Below are 17850 nucleotides of genomic sequence, written 5' to 3' on the forward strand. Positions count from 1 at the left end.
GAGGATAGATTTGTGCCGAAGGCTCTCAGTTTGTTTCCCCAGCATGCTTTACTTCATAACAGAAATCCCAAATTTGTTCATACTTTCTTCGTAAATGATGTTTTCTTAAGCTTTGAGTCTTCTCGCTGTTTTGAGTACTCTCCAGATGGTCTGCATCTTTCTTGAAGCTCAGAAGGCGTATTGCACAAACGGGGCCAAAGAAAGGCTTCACAGACAACCTTCATCCTGCCTTTTTCCTAGGCTGAACAATTGACATTGTGACCATAATATGTTTAATGCTCTCATGTAGAATTTGCGCCTTGATTTGACACTCATGATCAATGACATTCATGATTGGACCTTTTAAGTTGCATGGACATTTGCTCCTGGAATTAACGTTACGTAAGATGGTCCAAGCACAGAAACTATGCTATAGAAATGTCTCCTGCCTTGTGTGAGCAGGTGCTCCAGGTTTCTGGAGTCCCACTCAGCCTCTCACAGATGTTTTTAGGCAGTTCTGTCTCTCTCCCACCCCACTAGGGCTGCTTGTCTCCACCTGGGTCTGTGCTGCTGGCCTGCCAGTGCTGGGTAGCAAGCCTGACGCTGGCATATCAGGTCTGTTGAGTGGACAAGTTTTCTTTCCTCTGAGAGATGGCAGTCAGACAGATAGAAGCATCCCATGAGCAGGATTTCATGGCTGGCAGTCTCAAACCATGCTGTTACACAAGTGTCCCATCTAGATTAAGCTCAGAAGTGGATGGGATGCCTACTTTGTGTTAATTGCAGGCAATGGTAAGAGTCTGGGATCTGAAGTTCTGTTCCAGTGTTGAGTGAATACAACATTTTCTCTCATTTCTTCTGAATGTCACCTTTTCTGGTGTTTTTTTCACCTCCAGCTTTTTGTCAGACACTTGTCTTTTTTGTGTTGTTGATACATTGTCATATTCCCATTCTTTTTCCTTTTCTAACCTTAGTCTCTGTTCATCAGTTCTAATCATTGTTTCAGTGTCCACTCCGTGTGGTTTTCTTCTTGTTTTGGCTCTTCGCCTGATCTGCATTTTCTTTCCTTCCATCTCTGGTGGCTCCCAGACAGGTATTTGTGACATGATATTTCTTCTCACCTCTTTCTCCATTTTCTTGTTAATTTTCCATGTCAGCTGAGGCTGTGTTCTCTTCCTGCTTCCTTGGGCTTTCCTTGTTATTCCCCACAGTCAGTTGTCCTGTTTCTCCATCACCTTCTGTTTCCTTTGCACAGCAAGCCCTCTGTTGTGCCCCACCCATTCATCATTCCTTCATTTCCATTTCACAGCTGATAGAAAGTACAGGTGATTTAAATGGCAAACTCTGGAGTTACAGCTTCCCAAAGCTGTGGATGCAGAGTTGAGCCCTGTGAGTGTCCCTAACCTTTGTGGGAAGGATGGTCGTTCGCTGAGTAAGGATGGTGTATGTGGAGTCTGCTTGCACACAGGGGCTGAGAGAGAATCGAGCATGTTTAGTGAAAAGAGAATTTTTGAGCTCGTAGCTTTGATGTGCTGAAGCTTTAATTGATCTACTCGGTGAGGTCAGAAGCACGTAGAGAAACAAACTTAGGCTAATTTCCATAGGGTTACGGAAAGCGTGTCTCTAACTTCAAAACTGAATGTAGTAGAACTTAAACATCAGAAAGCCTGATGAAAGATTTGGAGTAGCTTCCAGTTAAGTATTTTAGGACCCTTCAGACTATAAAAGAGATTGGAGGAGGAAGATAAGAAGCTGCAACATCGTATGTGGGATGGGGGGTGGGGGTGGCTGTATCCTGACTGTTCATTTTCCTTTAATGAAGAAACTGAGGGTGATAGAGTGAAACTTCTAAGGGTTAATTGCAAAATAAAGGGAGGTGATTCTTTGCACAGCATATAGCTGTCTAGAGTGACACTGAAATCCTTGCCAAAGGATGTTGGGGATTGATGAAAATTTATGTGAGGTCAAAAGCAGCCTAGGCAAGTTCATGAAAGAGAAACTGAGAACTACTGAATATATAGGAATCACAGCTGATACAGGGAGGCCCAGAACTGAAAGTACTGGGTCCTATGTTTGCCTTGATCTTCAGCATCCCCTGTGCATCTGCTTATCCTATTTCTAACACTGACCATACAGGACTGGATGAACCTTTAATCTGACCCAGCGTAGTTTTGTCTAAAGAGCCCCACTGTGCCCCACTGTGTTGTATCATCTCTTCTGTAAACGTACTTCCAAAGAAAAAATACAAAGTTCAAATTATGCAGAAAAGCATGCTTTTCCATTCCCTAATGTGACTGAACAATTTTGAAACTTTCTTGAAAAACTGCTATTTAAAGCCAACTTGGTATCTTCAGGTTGTTAGACCCTACTTAGCGTTCATAAGAAGCTGCCTCCTAAGAGGTGCTGCCACCTCTGTGAAGTTTATGTGGTTTTGGTGTAATCTGTGTTGATTTGCCAACAGATTTGGCTTGAACAGACAATACCTTCTGGGCACAAAGGCACACCAAAGACAGAGGCCACAGTACGTTCTATTCTTTGGGTTTTATTGCTTAGGTTAAATCACCTCTCAAAATCGCGTTGTGTTACCTTTCAGGTATGCTCATAGTTGCATTCTATATGGGGTTTTTGTTTGAGAGTATGAGTCAGCTCAGATGGACATTGAAGAATGATTTCTAGGTGGCCTTGGAGTAGACCTCTAAATCCACTTTATTCAGCACTGGCATTCTGGTAACCCCTCCTGCATTTAGGGTATGTGAAATCATCACTGAGCTTTAAACATTTGTTTAAATTAAGGCTGACATATATTGATGGTGAATAAGAGCATATTTTCATATTTTTTAGATTTTAAAATGTCAGTTGAATGTGTTGTTTTGGTGGCGGTGTTCGGAGGGTAATGTTTTCTTTCTTTCAAATGAGAAGAGTATCATTAAGTTAATTATATGGCTGTAGAACTCCAACTGTGCTGGTTTGAAAAAAATGGAAAGCAATTACTGTCTAATGCAGTTTAATTGCTTTGTGCAAACTTAAAAGTTTTAAAATTCTTCACCCGAAGTTCATACGAACTCCCTCCTGCCCTCCTTTTTTTAATGGAATTGTGCTATGTAAGTTAAGTACTCATTCCAAAACCAACTCTGTGTAATAGTGAAATAGTGTCAAACCACTTCAAAATTTCAGGTTGTTCCATGATTCAGATTCCTATTGGAAGGAGAACAATTGCATGTCAAACACTTAAATATAGCTTGCAGCTGAGAACTTTTGCATCTTTCTTTTTGTGGTATCTCCATGTTGCAGTTCCCATCCTTCTCTGTCCTTAGTATCATTCCTTCAGAAGGGTGATTTATTGGGTTGCTAACCCTGTATCAATGTGAAGTTGTTATGTGTTGCTTAATGAGTTTTCTTTTGTTGCTTCCTTTCAAGCCTCTTCATTATTGAAGTCCAGATATTTACAAGATACTTAGATGAAGCTGAAAAGCTTAATTTAAACCCCTGAGTTTTAGAATAACTTCACCTCTGTGAATATCTCACATTAGAGCTCACACTGATGCAGACCCCTGGTGTTGTTTTAAGCCAGAAATCTTTTTTCACTTAAAATGCAGCTTACGGGTCTTCATTTGAATTTACATAAATGATACAATGGTGCATCTTTACCAAGGAGAAAAACAATTTACTCTAAATAACACAACATAAAATGAAGAGTGAAGGCAAAGTAGTTTGTGCATTAACACAACTTGGCATAGCTAAATAAATAATAGGTCCCCTGTAGCATTTAATTTAGCCTTTTAACATATGTTAAAACTACTAACAAGGTTAGCTGGAGAAGAATTCTCAAGGCCAGTTCTCATCAGTCTGCTTTGGTAATCAGTACAAATGATGCTCTGAAGTTCTGTTTTGCTCCCAAGTATTCCATTTCATTGTGCTGAGCTTTTTAGTTGTGAGAAGTAGATGTTAAAAACATTTCAAATTTCTGTAACAACTTCACTGATGCAACCCCAAGGTTTTATGCTTCTTAGTTTCACCTTTCACAAATGCTAGAGTGTGTGAAAAAGACATCCTGAAGGCATTTCCAGACACTGAGAAGAATTATTGCAGAATTCCTTTAAAAACAAATTCATTCACAGCAAAAATCAAATTATACCCTCCTCACCTTCTTTTTCAACCCAAAACATTAATAAAATAGATCTTTATGCTTTCCAATTATTTAATTTTTTTGTTTTACTTCAGTGCAATCATTATTGTGGCAGTCATGATCATCTATAACTTTGTATTTAATGTTAAGGCAATGGTTATAGCTAGTGGATCTTACTGGAATTGCCATGCCTTGTGTTTTCTCAGATATAATCCATTGCATTTTCCTGTTGAAACAGCAACAACAACCTCTGCTTTTAATGAGATTAATTGAAAAGGTGAATGCACAGTAAAACTTCTGTGATAACTGGTGTCCCACAGTAGGCTGGGAGGGAATTGAGAAAAAGTAAGAGGAGAGCATCTCTTGAGCTGAATCCATGAGCATGTCTTTCTCCTGCTGTTGACAGCTTCTGTTCATCTCTGTTGGATGCTGGATCCCCCTGTGCATGTTCTCCTGAAAGAAAAGGGACCTTTTAACACCTCCCTGCAGAACAGGCAGCTGCAGGATTGTCTTTAGTCTGCCTCCTTTACCATTTAGTACTAAAAGGGTTGTATAACTTCAAGCGTCTTACCGGTAGACGTGCTCAGCATAGGCCACTTGCTGTCTTCCTTGGCATTCAGCTGTACGGTGGATCCTGGAGACACAGAAGAAAGTTACTCTTGCAAAAATGGGCAAGGGAAATGTATTCCCCCAGCTGTGTACACGGATTTGCGGGCGGATGACAGTGCCCCATATCATTGCAGACCGAGGTATGAAAAATAGGCAGGAGAGTGAGAGGTCACAGCTGATACTGTTGAGGGTCCCACAGACTTGGGTGGACCAGTCTGAGGGTTTCCACCAGCTGCACAGCACGATACTCATGCAGACACAAGCGTAGATCTGCAAGATACAGAACAGTACATAAACAAAACTTGTTTACATAAATCAGTCTGCACATCTGCTTATTATCAAGGAGCCTTGGCTCACATAGGATACCCCAGTGCCATTTCCCAACGCAGAGGGATCGAGAGGGAGCTTCTACTTACTCTTAGGAGTATAACTACAGAGGCACTTGGTGGGCTTGAAATGTTGGTAATCCTGATGGTCGGCCTTAATTCTGTTACAAAAAGTCTGGGGGACTGTCAGTTTTACCTTAACTCTTTTGAATATTTTGCAAGGAAACCAGAATATGTTTCTCCTTCTCTGGTTGTAATTTAATATTGCACAAGTAGTTGCCCAATACTGTATGTGTTGAAATGAACTCCTTTCAACGGGAAAGTCTGTGTGGCTGTATGTCATCGGCCAAGTAGAGGAAACTGTGACTGTTCTCCCTTCCTCCAGGATTAACTGGCTGGAGGGCATTTTGTTTTTCTTTGTTGGGATGTGGGCTGGGAAGGATTGTAGCATCTTAGATCCTTGTCAGGGGCTTGAGTAAATTCTGGGTGAGGAAGAGGTACTGACCAGACAACTCAATGAACTAAGAACTTGCAGAGGAAAATGGCTATGGCAGACTGCTGAGATCTACATGTTTCTTGTTAGAAAGTGTTTCTTTCTAACATTTAAGTCTGGATTTCCTCTCATGGCTTCGTAGGAACAGAAATTAGCTTCAGACATTATTAGCCTTATTGCCTCTTACTGCCTCCCCTAAACCCAGTTGTATGTTTTGTTTGTTCTGAACATACTTCTTCCTCTGCATTAAAATATGTGTGCATACAGATGTATGAAATCCTCTGGGATGAGGTGAGCTATATAAGCGCCTACTGGTAATAAACCATCTGTGGAATGTTAAACTTAGGTTAAAAGGTAGCATTTGTTCTGGGAAAATGTAGGAATTAAGTTGAAATTACAGATAACAAATTTATATTTTTGTTTGGAGCATCATAGATATATCTTAAATGGAGTATTGGTGAGCTTTCTCTTTCTTTTTTTTCCTTATAAAAGGAAAAGGAAGCTTATAAAAAGATATGTGACACATCGTCTCTTGCTTGTTATCCCATTTTGAATTAGCCTGTTCTGAAAATATGGTAATTATGATAACAGATCTAGGGTTTGATCTTAAGAGTTGCCAGTATCTCAATTTCGTTATCTTCAATATGAGAGCTCTTCTTGCATCACAGATTTAGATCCTCTAATTGCATATTGACATATGGAAAGTAGATTGGTAAGTACTTTCTGCAATCCTAGATGATAGGAGTGAAAAACTCTACCTTCTGCCCATACAGACGTAACTTAAAATATTTACTGAGCACTTAAACCTAAAAGGCTAACGTGATGGAACTGGCCACTTTGTACTGCATGATGGATCCGCAGCGTGACATGTTAGGAAACAGAGGATCACTCTTGAGGCGGAGGGGTCTCTCTAGCGTGTCGATGCTAGGCAGGGAGTACGCAGCCGCTGATTGTTTCCAGGTATTTGGGTGCCTGATACGTTTGAAGCCCCTCTGCTTACCCTCCCTGGAAAGCATGAAGCCTCCCCACACCCTTTTACAATCCCTCCCCTCTGTCTCAGCCCCAGTGTCTCTTGGCAGTGGCCTGGGAACATTCTGCTGCTCCTGTCTTTAACTTCTGCATCGGTGTACCCGCAGACCTTCAGCAAAGGGTTCCCCCAGCCCCCTCCCCACAGCGAGTGCTCGAGCGCTTGCTTCAGCTGCGGTCCCCAGCTTTGCTGGAGCAGGAGCAGTAGCACAAACCATATGATTCTTGACAGCTTCACAGCTGTCCGCACCACGCTGCAGAGTAGCTGTGAAACTCGCTGCTCCTGTTGTTTCACTTCACTCTGCCTGCAGAAAGCTACTGCTGGAAGTTGTGATATCGGAGCTGCCTTACAGGCTCTAGAAATATCTGCTTTAGCCCTGTATTCCTTTTTCAAATAATACCACTTTCAAAAGTTAGGTTATTTTTTTAAATTACTGTTGCGTATTTCTCTTTTATAAACCTTAACATGATTGCGTATTTGCTACAACTTCCCTTTAAGGCGCTTTGTTTATTTAGTCGTAATTATCCTCGAGTCTTTTAATGAGCAGTGATAGTCTGTCCTAACAGGATGTATGAATAATTATTTATTCCACTGTGGATAATCTTGTGTTTGTAACTAGTGTAATTTATATACCATGGTGCTGCCTGCTTAAATCTCTTAAGTCTCTTCACAAGTCTCTGTAGTCTCAACTAGCGTAAATAGCTTTGCTTTCCCTTCTTACAAACGCTGCCTGTGAAGCCAGACCAGCTTTCATTGCTACTCTAGTGGTTGTATTCACTGACATCACAAATAAGAATTTTTGTTGCTCTATTGCATTGAAAACTAGCTTTAAAATAGACATAGATACTGTTTAGCTGTAACTATTAGTTTCCCCCCATCCTTATGCTATGTTTATCCATATTTTCTTTACATCTTTTTATCTTTGGGTATCTTTTTCTAAATATTTCTGGAACATGTCAGACATCTGCCGTCAGCTCCGGGGGTTGTGGTGGCTCATGCTGGTCCTGTGTTCAGGCAGGATCAGTGAGGGATGTGTGACCGAGGCTGTGAAAGTGAGGCTGAATATTTCCTAACAGTGCTATGGTAGGATCTTAATTTGTGTACTATTAATGGGACTTATTTTACCTGCTCACCAACCTGCATGTCCCCAAAGGTCTGTCTCTCTTCGGGAAAGTGCAATCCTACCTGTAGAGCATAAGAATAAGTATTTGGCTTCATTCTGGGCTCATGACGTTCTGCTCCCTTCCTTAGCATTTGTCTGGCATACCAGTGCTGTAATTGTAGAGCAGTTCAAAGGCATTTTATGTACTCACTTGTGTTTTGTTTCTTTTTTTGTTTATTTTTTCCTCTTTTTTTTTTTTTTCCCCCTCTCTGTGGTGAGGGCAAAAGACCCATCCCAGAGTACGTTAAACCAAATCTAAGAGGCATTGCTGGATTCTCAGGGTCTTCTATTGTCAACTGGAACTTTCCTGTTCTACTTCTGCTTTTTTCTGTTGGTGCTCTTGCCTCACCTGGCTGAAAAGCACAGGCAGTCCTTATTTTTTCCCCCAGAATTTAGTGAATATTGTACAGGAGTTTAACCTTAAGGTTTTCTCTTCCTCCCACCTTACTTGACTCTGCTTACCCATCCAACACAGCGTGCCCCAAACCCAAATGTGTCACCTTGGAGTGCACTGAAATCTATTTAAATGGGATCTAGGCAAACCCAAGCCTCCATCCATCATCCTGATTCCCTGAGGCATCTTTTAGGGGTCTTAGGGGCATAAATATGAAGAAAACAGAATTGCTCATTTAAGCATTAAAAAATGTGTTAAATGGCCTTCCTTTAATGCAAACTGCATTAGTTGCAGAAGTTCACATTTTAAGTTTGTGGTTATGTTTATTATAGAAATATTTTTCAGTAGCTTCCATATGATGTGACACAAGGAGCGCTGTCAGAGCTGTCATTTCAATGCTGTTGCTATGTTATGCATGTTAAAACATAATTGCAAATGGTACAGGGATATTGTAGCGGTCACAGTTCTGTAAATATAAATTTCCTCTGGTAAAACTTTCAGGTATGGTTTTGGTGTTAAATATTAAAGTCAGTGAGAGTATTTCAATTTGTGTATATAGTATGCCCCGCTATGTGTGACTGTAGCCATTGCTGTGATTTTCTCCTTACTTCATTTTTTCCTGTTTCATTAAACCTTTTTGGTGTATAGTGTTTGCACATTGTGTTACACATAAGGTGCATGTGTTCACAAAGTTATACATGTAGTAATGTTCTGTGTTCAAAAAGACAGACAGAGCTTTGCCTTTTCTGTGATGGCAACATTGAGTTTTTATGGGTGTGAGGTGTTTATTAAATTCTTCCATTTTCTTCTCTTCCCCCCATTTTCCAACACCTTTTAGCAAGTGTGTGCCTAGATGCAGAATTAAAATACAACCGTTTTGTTCAAATCATTTGAATGTTATATGTGGGGGGTTTTGTTTTGTTAATCATGTGCTTTTGTGAACAAAAAAAGTTCTTTTAATGTAACTTTAAATTAGCTGGAAATAGTGTTTCTGAATGCTGAGTTTTGATACCTGACAGCACTTGGGGGCTTTTATTGTTTTGTTATAAAGGGTTACATTGGCATGAAAGTTGCTCTTTGATGGTGTATCCTCTGCTGTTTTCCCCCCCAAAAAAGAAGTAATTATCTTCCCTTTAACAGCGAACAACTCTGCGCCTTTTGTTACTGTGGAGAACGGAGCTCATTAGGACAAGGAGACTTAAAACAATTCAGTCCAACTCCTGGGTATGTTATCCCATGGAAAAACCAGCCTTTACTTAAGAGTGAAGCCAGCGACAGCACCGATGGAGCTTGTGAGAGAACTCCAAGGCAAAACTCAGTGCCACGCAAACAGAGAGGACAGAAGAAGTAAGTCTGTTCTACAATAAATAGTTTTTTATGAACTTCAGGAAGCACCCTTACAGATACAGTACTGCAATAGGCAAATTACTTGTCTTTGTGAAAATGTGGGTCATTAATATTAGTTATTTAGGGGGGGTGGTGAAGAAAAAAAACCAACAAACAAGCCTGAAACCAAACATGCAAGTGGTATAGGAATAGCTGTCTCTTCCACTTTTTAAAGATTGGTTGGTTTCTCCCCTCCAGTGAGAATCTTGACTCCAAAAGAACACAGGAAAGTAGTAGCATGGTTATTGTAAAGCACAGATCTGTTGGTAAGGCTGAACCTTCTACTCTTGTAGAAGGTAATGGACTTCTGATATGTCATGTGTTTCCTAGACTGGAGTGACTAGAAGCCTCTGCCCATGCTGTGGAAGCTTTTTCTTCCCGCAGCCCTCCAACGCTGGCTCCTGCGGTGGCAGCAGTGCTGTGGCAGACACACAGCCATGGCTTCTCACCCTTCAGTAGCCGGGCTGCTGCCAGGTGTCCCCGCATCGAAGGGCAGCATCCTGACTCCTCTCGGGTCAGTTCCACCTTTCAGGAACCCTGAAGAGTGGCAGGGACAGACACTGCTCCGCAGCGAGGTGCTGTTCGGTGTAAGGTGTGGCACAGGCGCTGAAGGAGGGGTGACTGATGGCAGAGGCACGCTTTGGAATCTGTGGGGACATGTGTGGGTCTGCAGATGGGGAGCCCCAGCTGGGCTGTACATGTGTCCTACTGCTCCGGGTTAGTGCCTGGACTTGCTCTGCTGGCTGAAGCTGCTTTTACATTCGTCGTAATAAGCTGTGATGAATCAGAGGTGTTGCTTTATTAAAGTCAGTCTTTGAGGGGCCTGCAGCAGCCCTATGGATGCAGAGAATTTCCTCTTATAAACCTTGTTTTGTGCTGTTAAACTCTGCTGCAGAGCTGCTTGTTTCTTCCTAACTGTAGTTCACCTCCATGCAACTTTTCTGGAGCAGAAGAAACAGCCACTACTCGGGCTGTTTGGACTCAGAGCTGTGTTTCACTGCTGTTGCACATCTCTCTGGGAAAGCTCGACGCAAAGCCTTGTATCTCGAGTGGAAATTGCACTCTGGGCTTGGTGGCCTTTTGCAATGCTTGTTCTGCTTTTGTGGTGCTTGGCTTTTGCTGTAAACATGCGTAGATGAAGCAGGTGGCTATATGTACAGCTTTCGCCCTGTACTTTCCATCCGCTGCGTTGTTTTGATCGGTACTGCCATTCTTTAAGTTGAAGAGAGCCGTAGGATGCGGCATCGTAGGGATCGCCGTAGGCGCGGGGGCTCCGCGGGGCCCAGCGGGGCTGTGGGGCCGGGTCCGTGGGGCTGTGCGGGCCCCGCCGTGCGCGGAGGCTCAGCGGGTCCGTGGGGCTGTGGGGCGGGCCCCGCGCGCCGCGCTGGAGGCCGGCGATTGGCTGCGGGCGCGGGGCCGCGCCAGCCCGCGGGGCCCGGCCGAGGCCGCCAAACAATGAGGAGGCGGCGGCCGCGCCCGCCCTGAGGCGGAGCCGCCTGAGGGGCCGCGGTCCGGGCGGGGCTGCTGCTCCTCGGACCCGGCCCAAACACCCTCCGAAAGCGTCGCATTAGCGCCTGTTCAGTCAGCTCGGTTCAAGGTCACGTTTCAAAGGTGTTCCAGTCAGCGCCAGGGCTGTGCTGGCTGCTGGAGAAGCTGCTCGGTGTGGTTTACACTTGAGGGTATTGCTCAGGTGCATGGCGGATGTTTATACAGTTACATTGTTGGTGTAAAAATGCGCGTTGTGTAATGTCCACGGGGAAAAATAGCTGCTCTTAAAGGTAACAAAAATACCCCACTCCCCTCAGTGACGCTATGTTACAGGCATATGAGGTATTACTTACAGAAAGGCCAAGAACAACAGGCCAGGACAGAATGGTCTGTTGGGAATGAACCTGCAGAGTGAATTGGGATGTGCTTTAAACGGATTAGTTTGATCTTGTGAGAAAGCTTTCATATTAATAAAAATGCCTTGTCAATGAGGATTTAGTTTTTTTCTTCACATCACTTCAAACACCTGTGTTTTGAGTATAAACGCAGTTCAGTGTCAGAGGCGGCTCCATTGGACGTGGGCCGTGTTCTGGAACCAGCTTGGTTAACAGAATGGGTTAACACTGTTTTATTAAGGGGAGACCTAAGTAAAATACTGATAGCGTCACAGTTAACAGGTTTTCGTTCTTTTTTATTTTTATTTTTATCTTCTGTCATGATGCAGGTCAGGGAAGATACCATGTAATAATCAACAAGTTCCTAAGATTTCTGGCTGGTGCAAGAGGGATGTTACTCTTCTCCCCATAAACTGTTTGGGTTTTTTTCCCCATGTATTTCTGAATGTAATTGCTGAAGTAAAAGCATGCATGGTTTTCAGGAAGGCAGATTTACCACAGGTTAAAATTTGGTGCTTAATGTATCTCTTGGCAGTAGGTCATTTATCAGCATCTTTTTTTAGAGGTTATAAGCAGGAGAGAAGTTAGGAAAGAGAGGTGGTTTTGTGCTGTCTCAACTCGAGAAATTCAGAAGTAACAGCAAATAAATATGTTTGAGTTATTAATGGGGGAGAATAACAAAGTTCAAGAACCTTAATAGAAACTGCAGCACCGCCTTTTATACCAGCTGTTGAAGGATCAGAGATCATGTCATGTCTCTTTTTTACCAGTAAGTCTAATGCACATCCTTAGATGTCCAAGATCGGTTTTGGTCTGCAGGAAATAAAGGAAGGGGAGTCATGGCTTCTTAGTGGAGTAATCTGAGTTTTATTAATTGGTTTTTGTTGAGATCAGAATTCAGGGAACAAATAAATAAGGTTATAAACCGCATCATCCCATGGCAGCACAATATGGTAGTCTTTGTATCACTGCACTTTTCAATTCCTCACTACTCCTTTCCTCTCGCCCTCAGGTCACCCCCCACCCCTTTTTTTTTTTTTTTTTTTTTGTACATCTTGATGGCATTGAATAAAGATATTTCTTTCCAAGCAGCTTTTTCACTCCTGGTCTTTTTTCTACCTTCCCCCATAGTTGCTGTATTTTATGTAGGCATCTTACCTCTGGCTGTGGTAGTCTCCTTTGAGGATAACAGTCAGTGCTGTCCCTCGGACCAGCTGTTAAGACTACAGGGAGAGGGCCATATGAAAGCTGCAGCTGGTGCTTGCCACTCTCTTTTCTTCCTACTACATCTCTTCTTCCCCAGAGTAACACAGACTGCTTGCTATTACCTAATTCTCCATTTCAAGGGTTGGGCAAGTTTTAATATCAAACAGAAGTGACTTTAAAAAAAGAAGCATCTGTCCCGAAGAATTGGGAGAGAACAGGCTGGGAAAAGGGGTATATTTACCAAGATTTTTTTAATTTTTATCTATTGAATAGAAGCTTTACCTGAAAACTTTGTTATTGTGGAAAATGTTGGGCTGAAATATGAAGATGAAATATTTTTGTTAATGTTGATTTATATTTTATGTGTTCAGAAAAGCTCACATTCACTTTCCCTGAGTTTTGGATCATTTACAAGTATCTAGCTAATTGAACAAAGAATGTGATCACTTCTAAGTTTGTTTTTCTGCTCCCTGATACAGATCTCGATCGAGTATAGCATCATGTACAAGTGTAAGCACCCAAACTGCTTCTGACGATCAGGTTGTCAAATTCTGGGATGAACTCAGTTTAGTTGGCTTACCAGATGACATTGATGTTCAAGCCTTATTTGAGCCAACAGGTAAGATAATGTAGCTGTCCTCCTTTGTTTCCATCCAGTAGTACTAGAATAGCTACAATGATAGTGAAGTTTTTCAGTTGTTGGTTTTCTGTGCTCTAGTGTTTGTCAAGTGTTTGATGATGCTTTTGTAGATTTTACCAATGTTATGTAGTGGATTTGTATAGTCTGCTCTCAAGTACTGGACAGAATCTTTGTCAGCTTTGTATGGGAAATACCTGGAGTCATACTGCAGAACTAGTGTTTAGGTAGTAATATCTTCAGTATCATGATTCTGTTTTGGGAAGAAAAGGAAAAAGAAATGAGAACACAGCTTAATATAATTCTTCAAGTCCTAGTGTAAAAGAGCTGTATTGCTAGAATAGTAGAGGCATAATACACTAGCATGTTTCCAGTATCTGTCAGAAAACTGTCTGGTATGTCATTTTCTCTTCCATTTTAATGGAGCTTTTCTTTTTACTCGGTTATGAATTACTTTTTCAGAAAGCATCTATGTCCAAATGTTTTGATGCCGATAGTTCACTCACATGTTTTGCCTCAAAAATGGAAATCTGTTTGTGCAATTATGTCATTCTTTCGTAAGTGTGGAAGCTAATTTTGAAGTCTAAATAAAAACAAAAAAAAAAAGTAATGGTTTGTTTCAAATAATTATACTAAAGTATGTGTGGATGGGCAAGGGGGGTTATCATTCTAAATTTTTTAAGTTGTTGTTATTTGTAGACAATTCATTCCAGGCCTTTAGAGAGATTTTGGGGGGAGGTTTTTTTGTTGCTGAATGATTAAGTTGACCATGTACCTAGATGCAACAGCTAATGTAAAGCATCATTTCTTATCTAGTATAAAGCTATCGCAATTCCTTCAGAAGTATGCATCATTTATGTTGCTTTTTCCAGAATTGAATTAGAAACTTTAAGAGATGCCTGTTGAATTCTGCAAATTCTGATTATTTTTGTTGTTGCTGTTGTTGTTGTTATGTAGATAAACATTTCCAGTTATATCTCCATAATGTGTTTCTTCTATTGACACAGTTTTCTCAGTTGTTTATATGGTGTTTCTGCCCATGCTGTATTTTGAGCTTTTAAAAGTTTCGTGTAGAATTCTGAAGTATCATGTGAGTGCGTTCTACATGAGCATACAGATCTGTATCCAGTCCTTGGGAATCATAAGTTAAGAGTACATACATAGACAAAGGTTACCTACAGTGAAAAACAAGATCAAATGTAACTCTGTATGTCTCACACAAACATTGCATATAGACTCATGAAGTCATAGAATCATATACACCCCACTGTTACGATTATATAATTGGGCATCTGAAAATAGAAAGAGACATACAGAATGTGCTGAGATGAAGAGGAAGACATGTTATATATATATATGTATATATATATATGTGTGTATATATATATTAAATTGCAGTATACTTAGTGTCTGATAGTAACTGCAATATATTCCGTCTATGATAATAAGGGCATTAAATGTTGCAACAAGAAAAACAGGAGGAAGAGAGACTATTCATTTTATCTGGCAAGTATTTACTACTAGAACTAAATTCCATACTTACAGGAAGTTCTTGACAGAGTTGTACAACCAAAGCTTTTTTCTTTTCATAATGCATTAGGTCATTGCTGGGCTCATCACCGCTGTGCGGAGTGGTCATTGGGAGTCTGCCAGACTGAAGAGCAGCTATCAGTGAACGTGGACAAAGCTGTTGTCTCAGGGAGCACAGAAGTGAGTAAAAAAGACTTGAATGCTCAAGCTAGTAAGAAAATAGGGGGTGAGACTGAAAAAAAAAGATAGTAGACTAATGCAATACAAAGTATGACCAAAAATACCCAGATACAGATCTGTGAGCTTACATCTATAATAGTTTCTTTGAACAGGTCTTCATAATAAAATCTACTGTTGCAATTTATTAAAAAGGCTTATGGAGTTGCGTGTAATATATCATTAATTAGTTCTGGGGTAACTAGAATGTAGGAATTACCTGACTGACCAAAGTGAAATACGGACAAAAGAAATGCCAAGTACAAATGAGCAAATGCCCTACTAGGTAGAGGAAATACTTATTCTGCCAGTTTACATTCTGAAATGATCTGACTCAAATATGGTAAAAAAAAAAAAAAAAAAAAAGCTCATACAAGTTTCATACAAGTTTCAAAAAGTAGGTTAGTATGGGAAAACTACTATTTCCACAAAGCATATGTTCTTACTTTTAAATATTGATGGATATATGTATGTAAATATTTAGGTTTTAATTTGAAATGATAATATATTTGGAAATTTAGGTGCCTTTGAAAAGGGTGGACTCCTCCTGGTGTCATATTCTGATAGCATTTTGAAGTGATGAAGAGATCTATTTCACATTGCTTTTACCATGTGTAGCTATATTTTTTGGTTTTAATCATGTCTGGTGGGTTATTTTAATAATTTTAGGGTTTTCTACATTAATGAGTCATGCTATCAACAAATCTGTGTAATGTTTGCTGTTTTCCCTACGGTCATGCTTAGGCTTATTTTCACATGATTCTTCATGTTTTTCGTGGCTTATATTAAAATAAAGTGATGCAGAAGGTACCAGTAAAAATTTTTCATTGTGCAGACTAAAAAGCTGCTTTAAATCAGTCTTTCTATACAAGCCATATAATACAGCCTTCCTTGCACCTTCTGGTTTTACGCATATTGAATAAACGCTTTGCTTTGGATAATGTGATTTCTGTGTATCTGCTTTCAAATAAAAGACTATTTCAAATGAATGCACCTGGCAGTATTAAGTTCTAGATGAGCTTAAAGTTGTTAAAACATTTGTTGCATTAGTCTATCTATTAAATATTATAAAAATAATTGGAAGAACATCCAAAATTAGTGGTGGGGTTTGTTTGGTGGTGATTTTTTTGTTTGTGTTTTTCTTTTTTTAATCTCACTGCTGAAAAGTTTTTCAAACCTTTGTTTTTGATTGATGATGCTGGCTTGTAGTCATTCTGTGATCAGCTCATTGCCAGTTACAGCAATTTTCATTAGAATATTCTACTTTCTAACAGAAATCCTTGCTGCTGTGTTCAAGCGTGTAGTTTGCTGTATTGAATTTCATTCTGTTTCCATTATTGCAGTTCTTTTTCTTTCTGTATGGTACCTTGCTCCTCCCCTGTGCCAGGGTGGTGGTGTCTCACCTTCATGTCATCAGTACATTTTAAGTTTTGTGTAGATATTTATAATGTAAATATTTAAATAAGAATTCTTGAACAATGCCACATCTCTCTGGTGTGATAGTTTCCATTTCAATCCTGTCTTTTCATGTGCTTCTCTACTAATCTTTTCAAATTCTGCAAATAATTTTTAGATACCCCTATTGCACATGTTTCAGTGCAATGCAGAGAGATGAGAGACATTTGAATTGAGTGCTGTTCTGCCTATTTTCTGTTCTGTCTTTGCTGAAACCATTGAGAAACTTTCTTTGCTGTAATACAGCAGTCAGCCAGCAAAGAATGATGTTGGTTTGGTTATTCTCTTTTATCCTTCTTGTGACATCCCCAGGGAGAGCAGAGTAAAAGCACAGCTGTGATGGATGCTAGAGGAACAGCTAGACTAAACGTGATGATCACACCAGGGAGTTTTTTGCTTTTAGGTTTTTTTTCAAGAAATAAGGAGCAAACTCTTCTGTTGTACTTCTCTGTTCCTGACTGTGGGGTAGCAGCGTGGGGGTTGCTCAGTTAGTTTGTATATAACTGATTTGGAGCCCAGGTAGTCCTGTGTTTGCTTGTGTCCAGGCTGTCGTGCTTGGTAATAATTTTTCCACTGGTTTTTTGACTTGTCACTAAGCTAAAGAAGGCACAGAAGAGTGTAAGGTGCTGGTTATCCTATGTAACGGTGGAAGAGCTTAAGGGAAGGAATTTTCTTTGCACCAGATATATTTAAAAGTTTTGAATGAAAGGTATAGAAATTAATTTAATGTATGTTTTTGTGTTTATGGCTGCTTGTGATTTGCTTTTGGGCTTCTTTCTAATGTGATGTTAACTGCATTTTAAAAGTAAAGTTTCTATTTAAATTTTCTGAATACTGTTGGCAATGCAGATGCAAGTAAGTGCTCAGGTCATACAGAAAAATAGTTTAAATAAAAACAAGCTGCATGCTATTTCCTCTACTTGCCACCAAATTTGCTTTGGGTTTTGTTGTTGTTGTTTGGTTGGTTGGGGACTTCTGACTTCTTAGAAGTCCCTCTGGCATGACATGATTTTATGATGTGGTCTGCAGCATTGACATCTTTCTTTAGCTGGGAAAGTACATATTCTTTTCTTTATGTTGATGTACAGATTAATTTTATACTTGTAACAAACTTCTTCTTGATAGTATAGTCCATTGGTTTAGGTCTTTTAATTTGTGGTGAATGTTTTAGGGCTGTTCTTACCTTGAGTATCTCTTTATTTTGTAAGTTACATTCATGTTTCTCATTAGTTCAACTGCCTATTGTTTGCAAATCTAACTGGATATGACAGTGTTTCTTATTATTCTGTTTACCAGTTGAGATGTCCATTTGGCTTCACTGAACTTGTGATTGCATTAGTAAAGCTTGTGTGGATGTGTTTCATTGACTTATTCTGAAGTATGTGTGTTAATTCATTTTGGTTTTCCTCTTGGCATGTGTT

General features: G+C 40.3%; 1 protein-coding gene and 1 long non-coding RNA gene across 14 annotated transcripts in view; one reads left to right on the forward strand and one right to left on the reverse strand.

Annotated features, from left to right (window-relative positions):
• Nucleotides 1-17850, forward strand: part of KMT2C (lysine methyltransferase 2C) — a 198587-nt gene that overhangs the window by 66911 nt on the left and 113826 nt on the right. For all 13 annotated transcript variants that reach the window (XM_056334255.1, XM_056334251.1, XM_056334252.1 and 10 more), the window contains 3 exons: nucleotides 9257-9463; nucleotides 13071-13210; nucleotides 14829-14938. In XM_056334255.1, the coding sequence (XP_056190230.1) occupies nucleotides 9257-9463; nucleotides 13071-13210; nucleotides 14829-14938 (457 nt within the window). The remainder of the gene's footprint in view (nucleotides 1-9256; nucleotides 9464-13070; nucleotides 13211-14828; nucleotides 14939-17850) is intronic.
• LOC130147312 (uncharacterized) lies at nucleotides 3170-6003 on the reverse strand. The gene is made up of 3 exons (XR_008821189.1): nucleotides 5131-6003; nucleotides 4677-4984; nucleotides 3170-4558 (listed from the first exon to the last, which is right to left on the reverse strand). It is a non-coding gene; the product is annotated as an uncharacterized LOC130147312 (long non-coding RNA).

This window comes from Falco biarmicus, chromosome 4 (genome assembly GCF_023638135.1).
Source record: "Falco biarmicus isolate bFalBia1 chromosome 4, bFalBia1.pri, whole genome shotgun sequence".
Classification (NCBI taxonomy): Eukaryota; Metazoa; Chordata; class Aves; order Falconiformes; family Falconidae; genus Falco; species Falco biarmicus.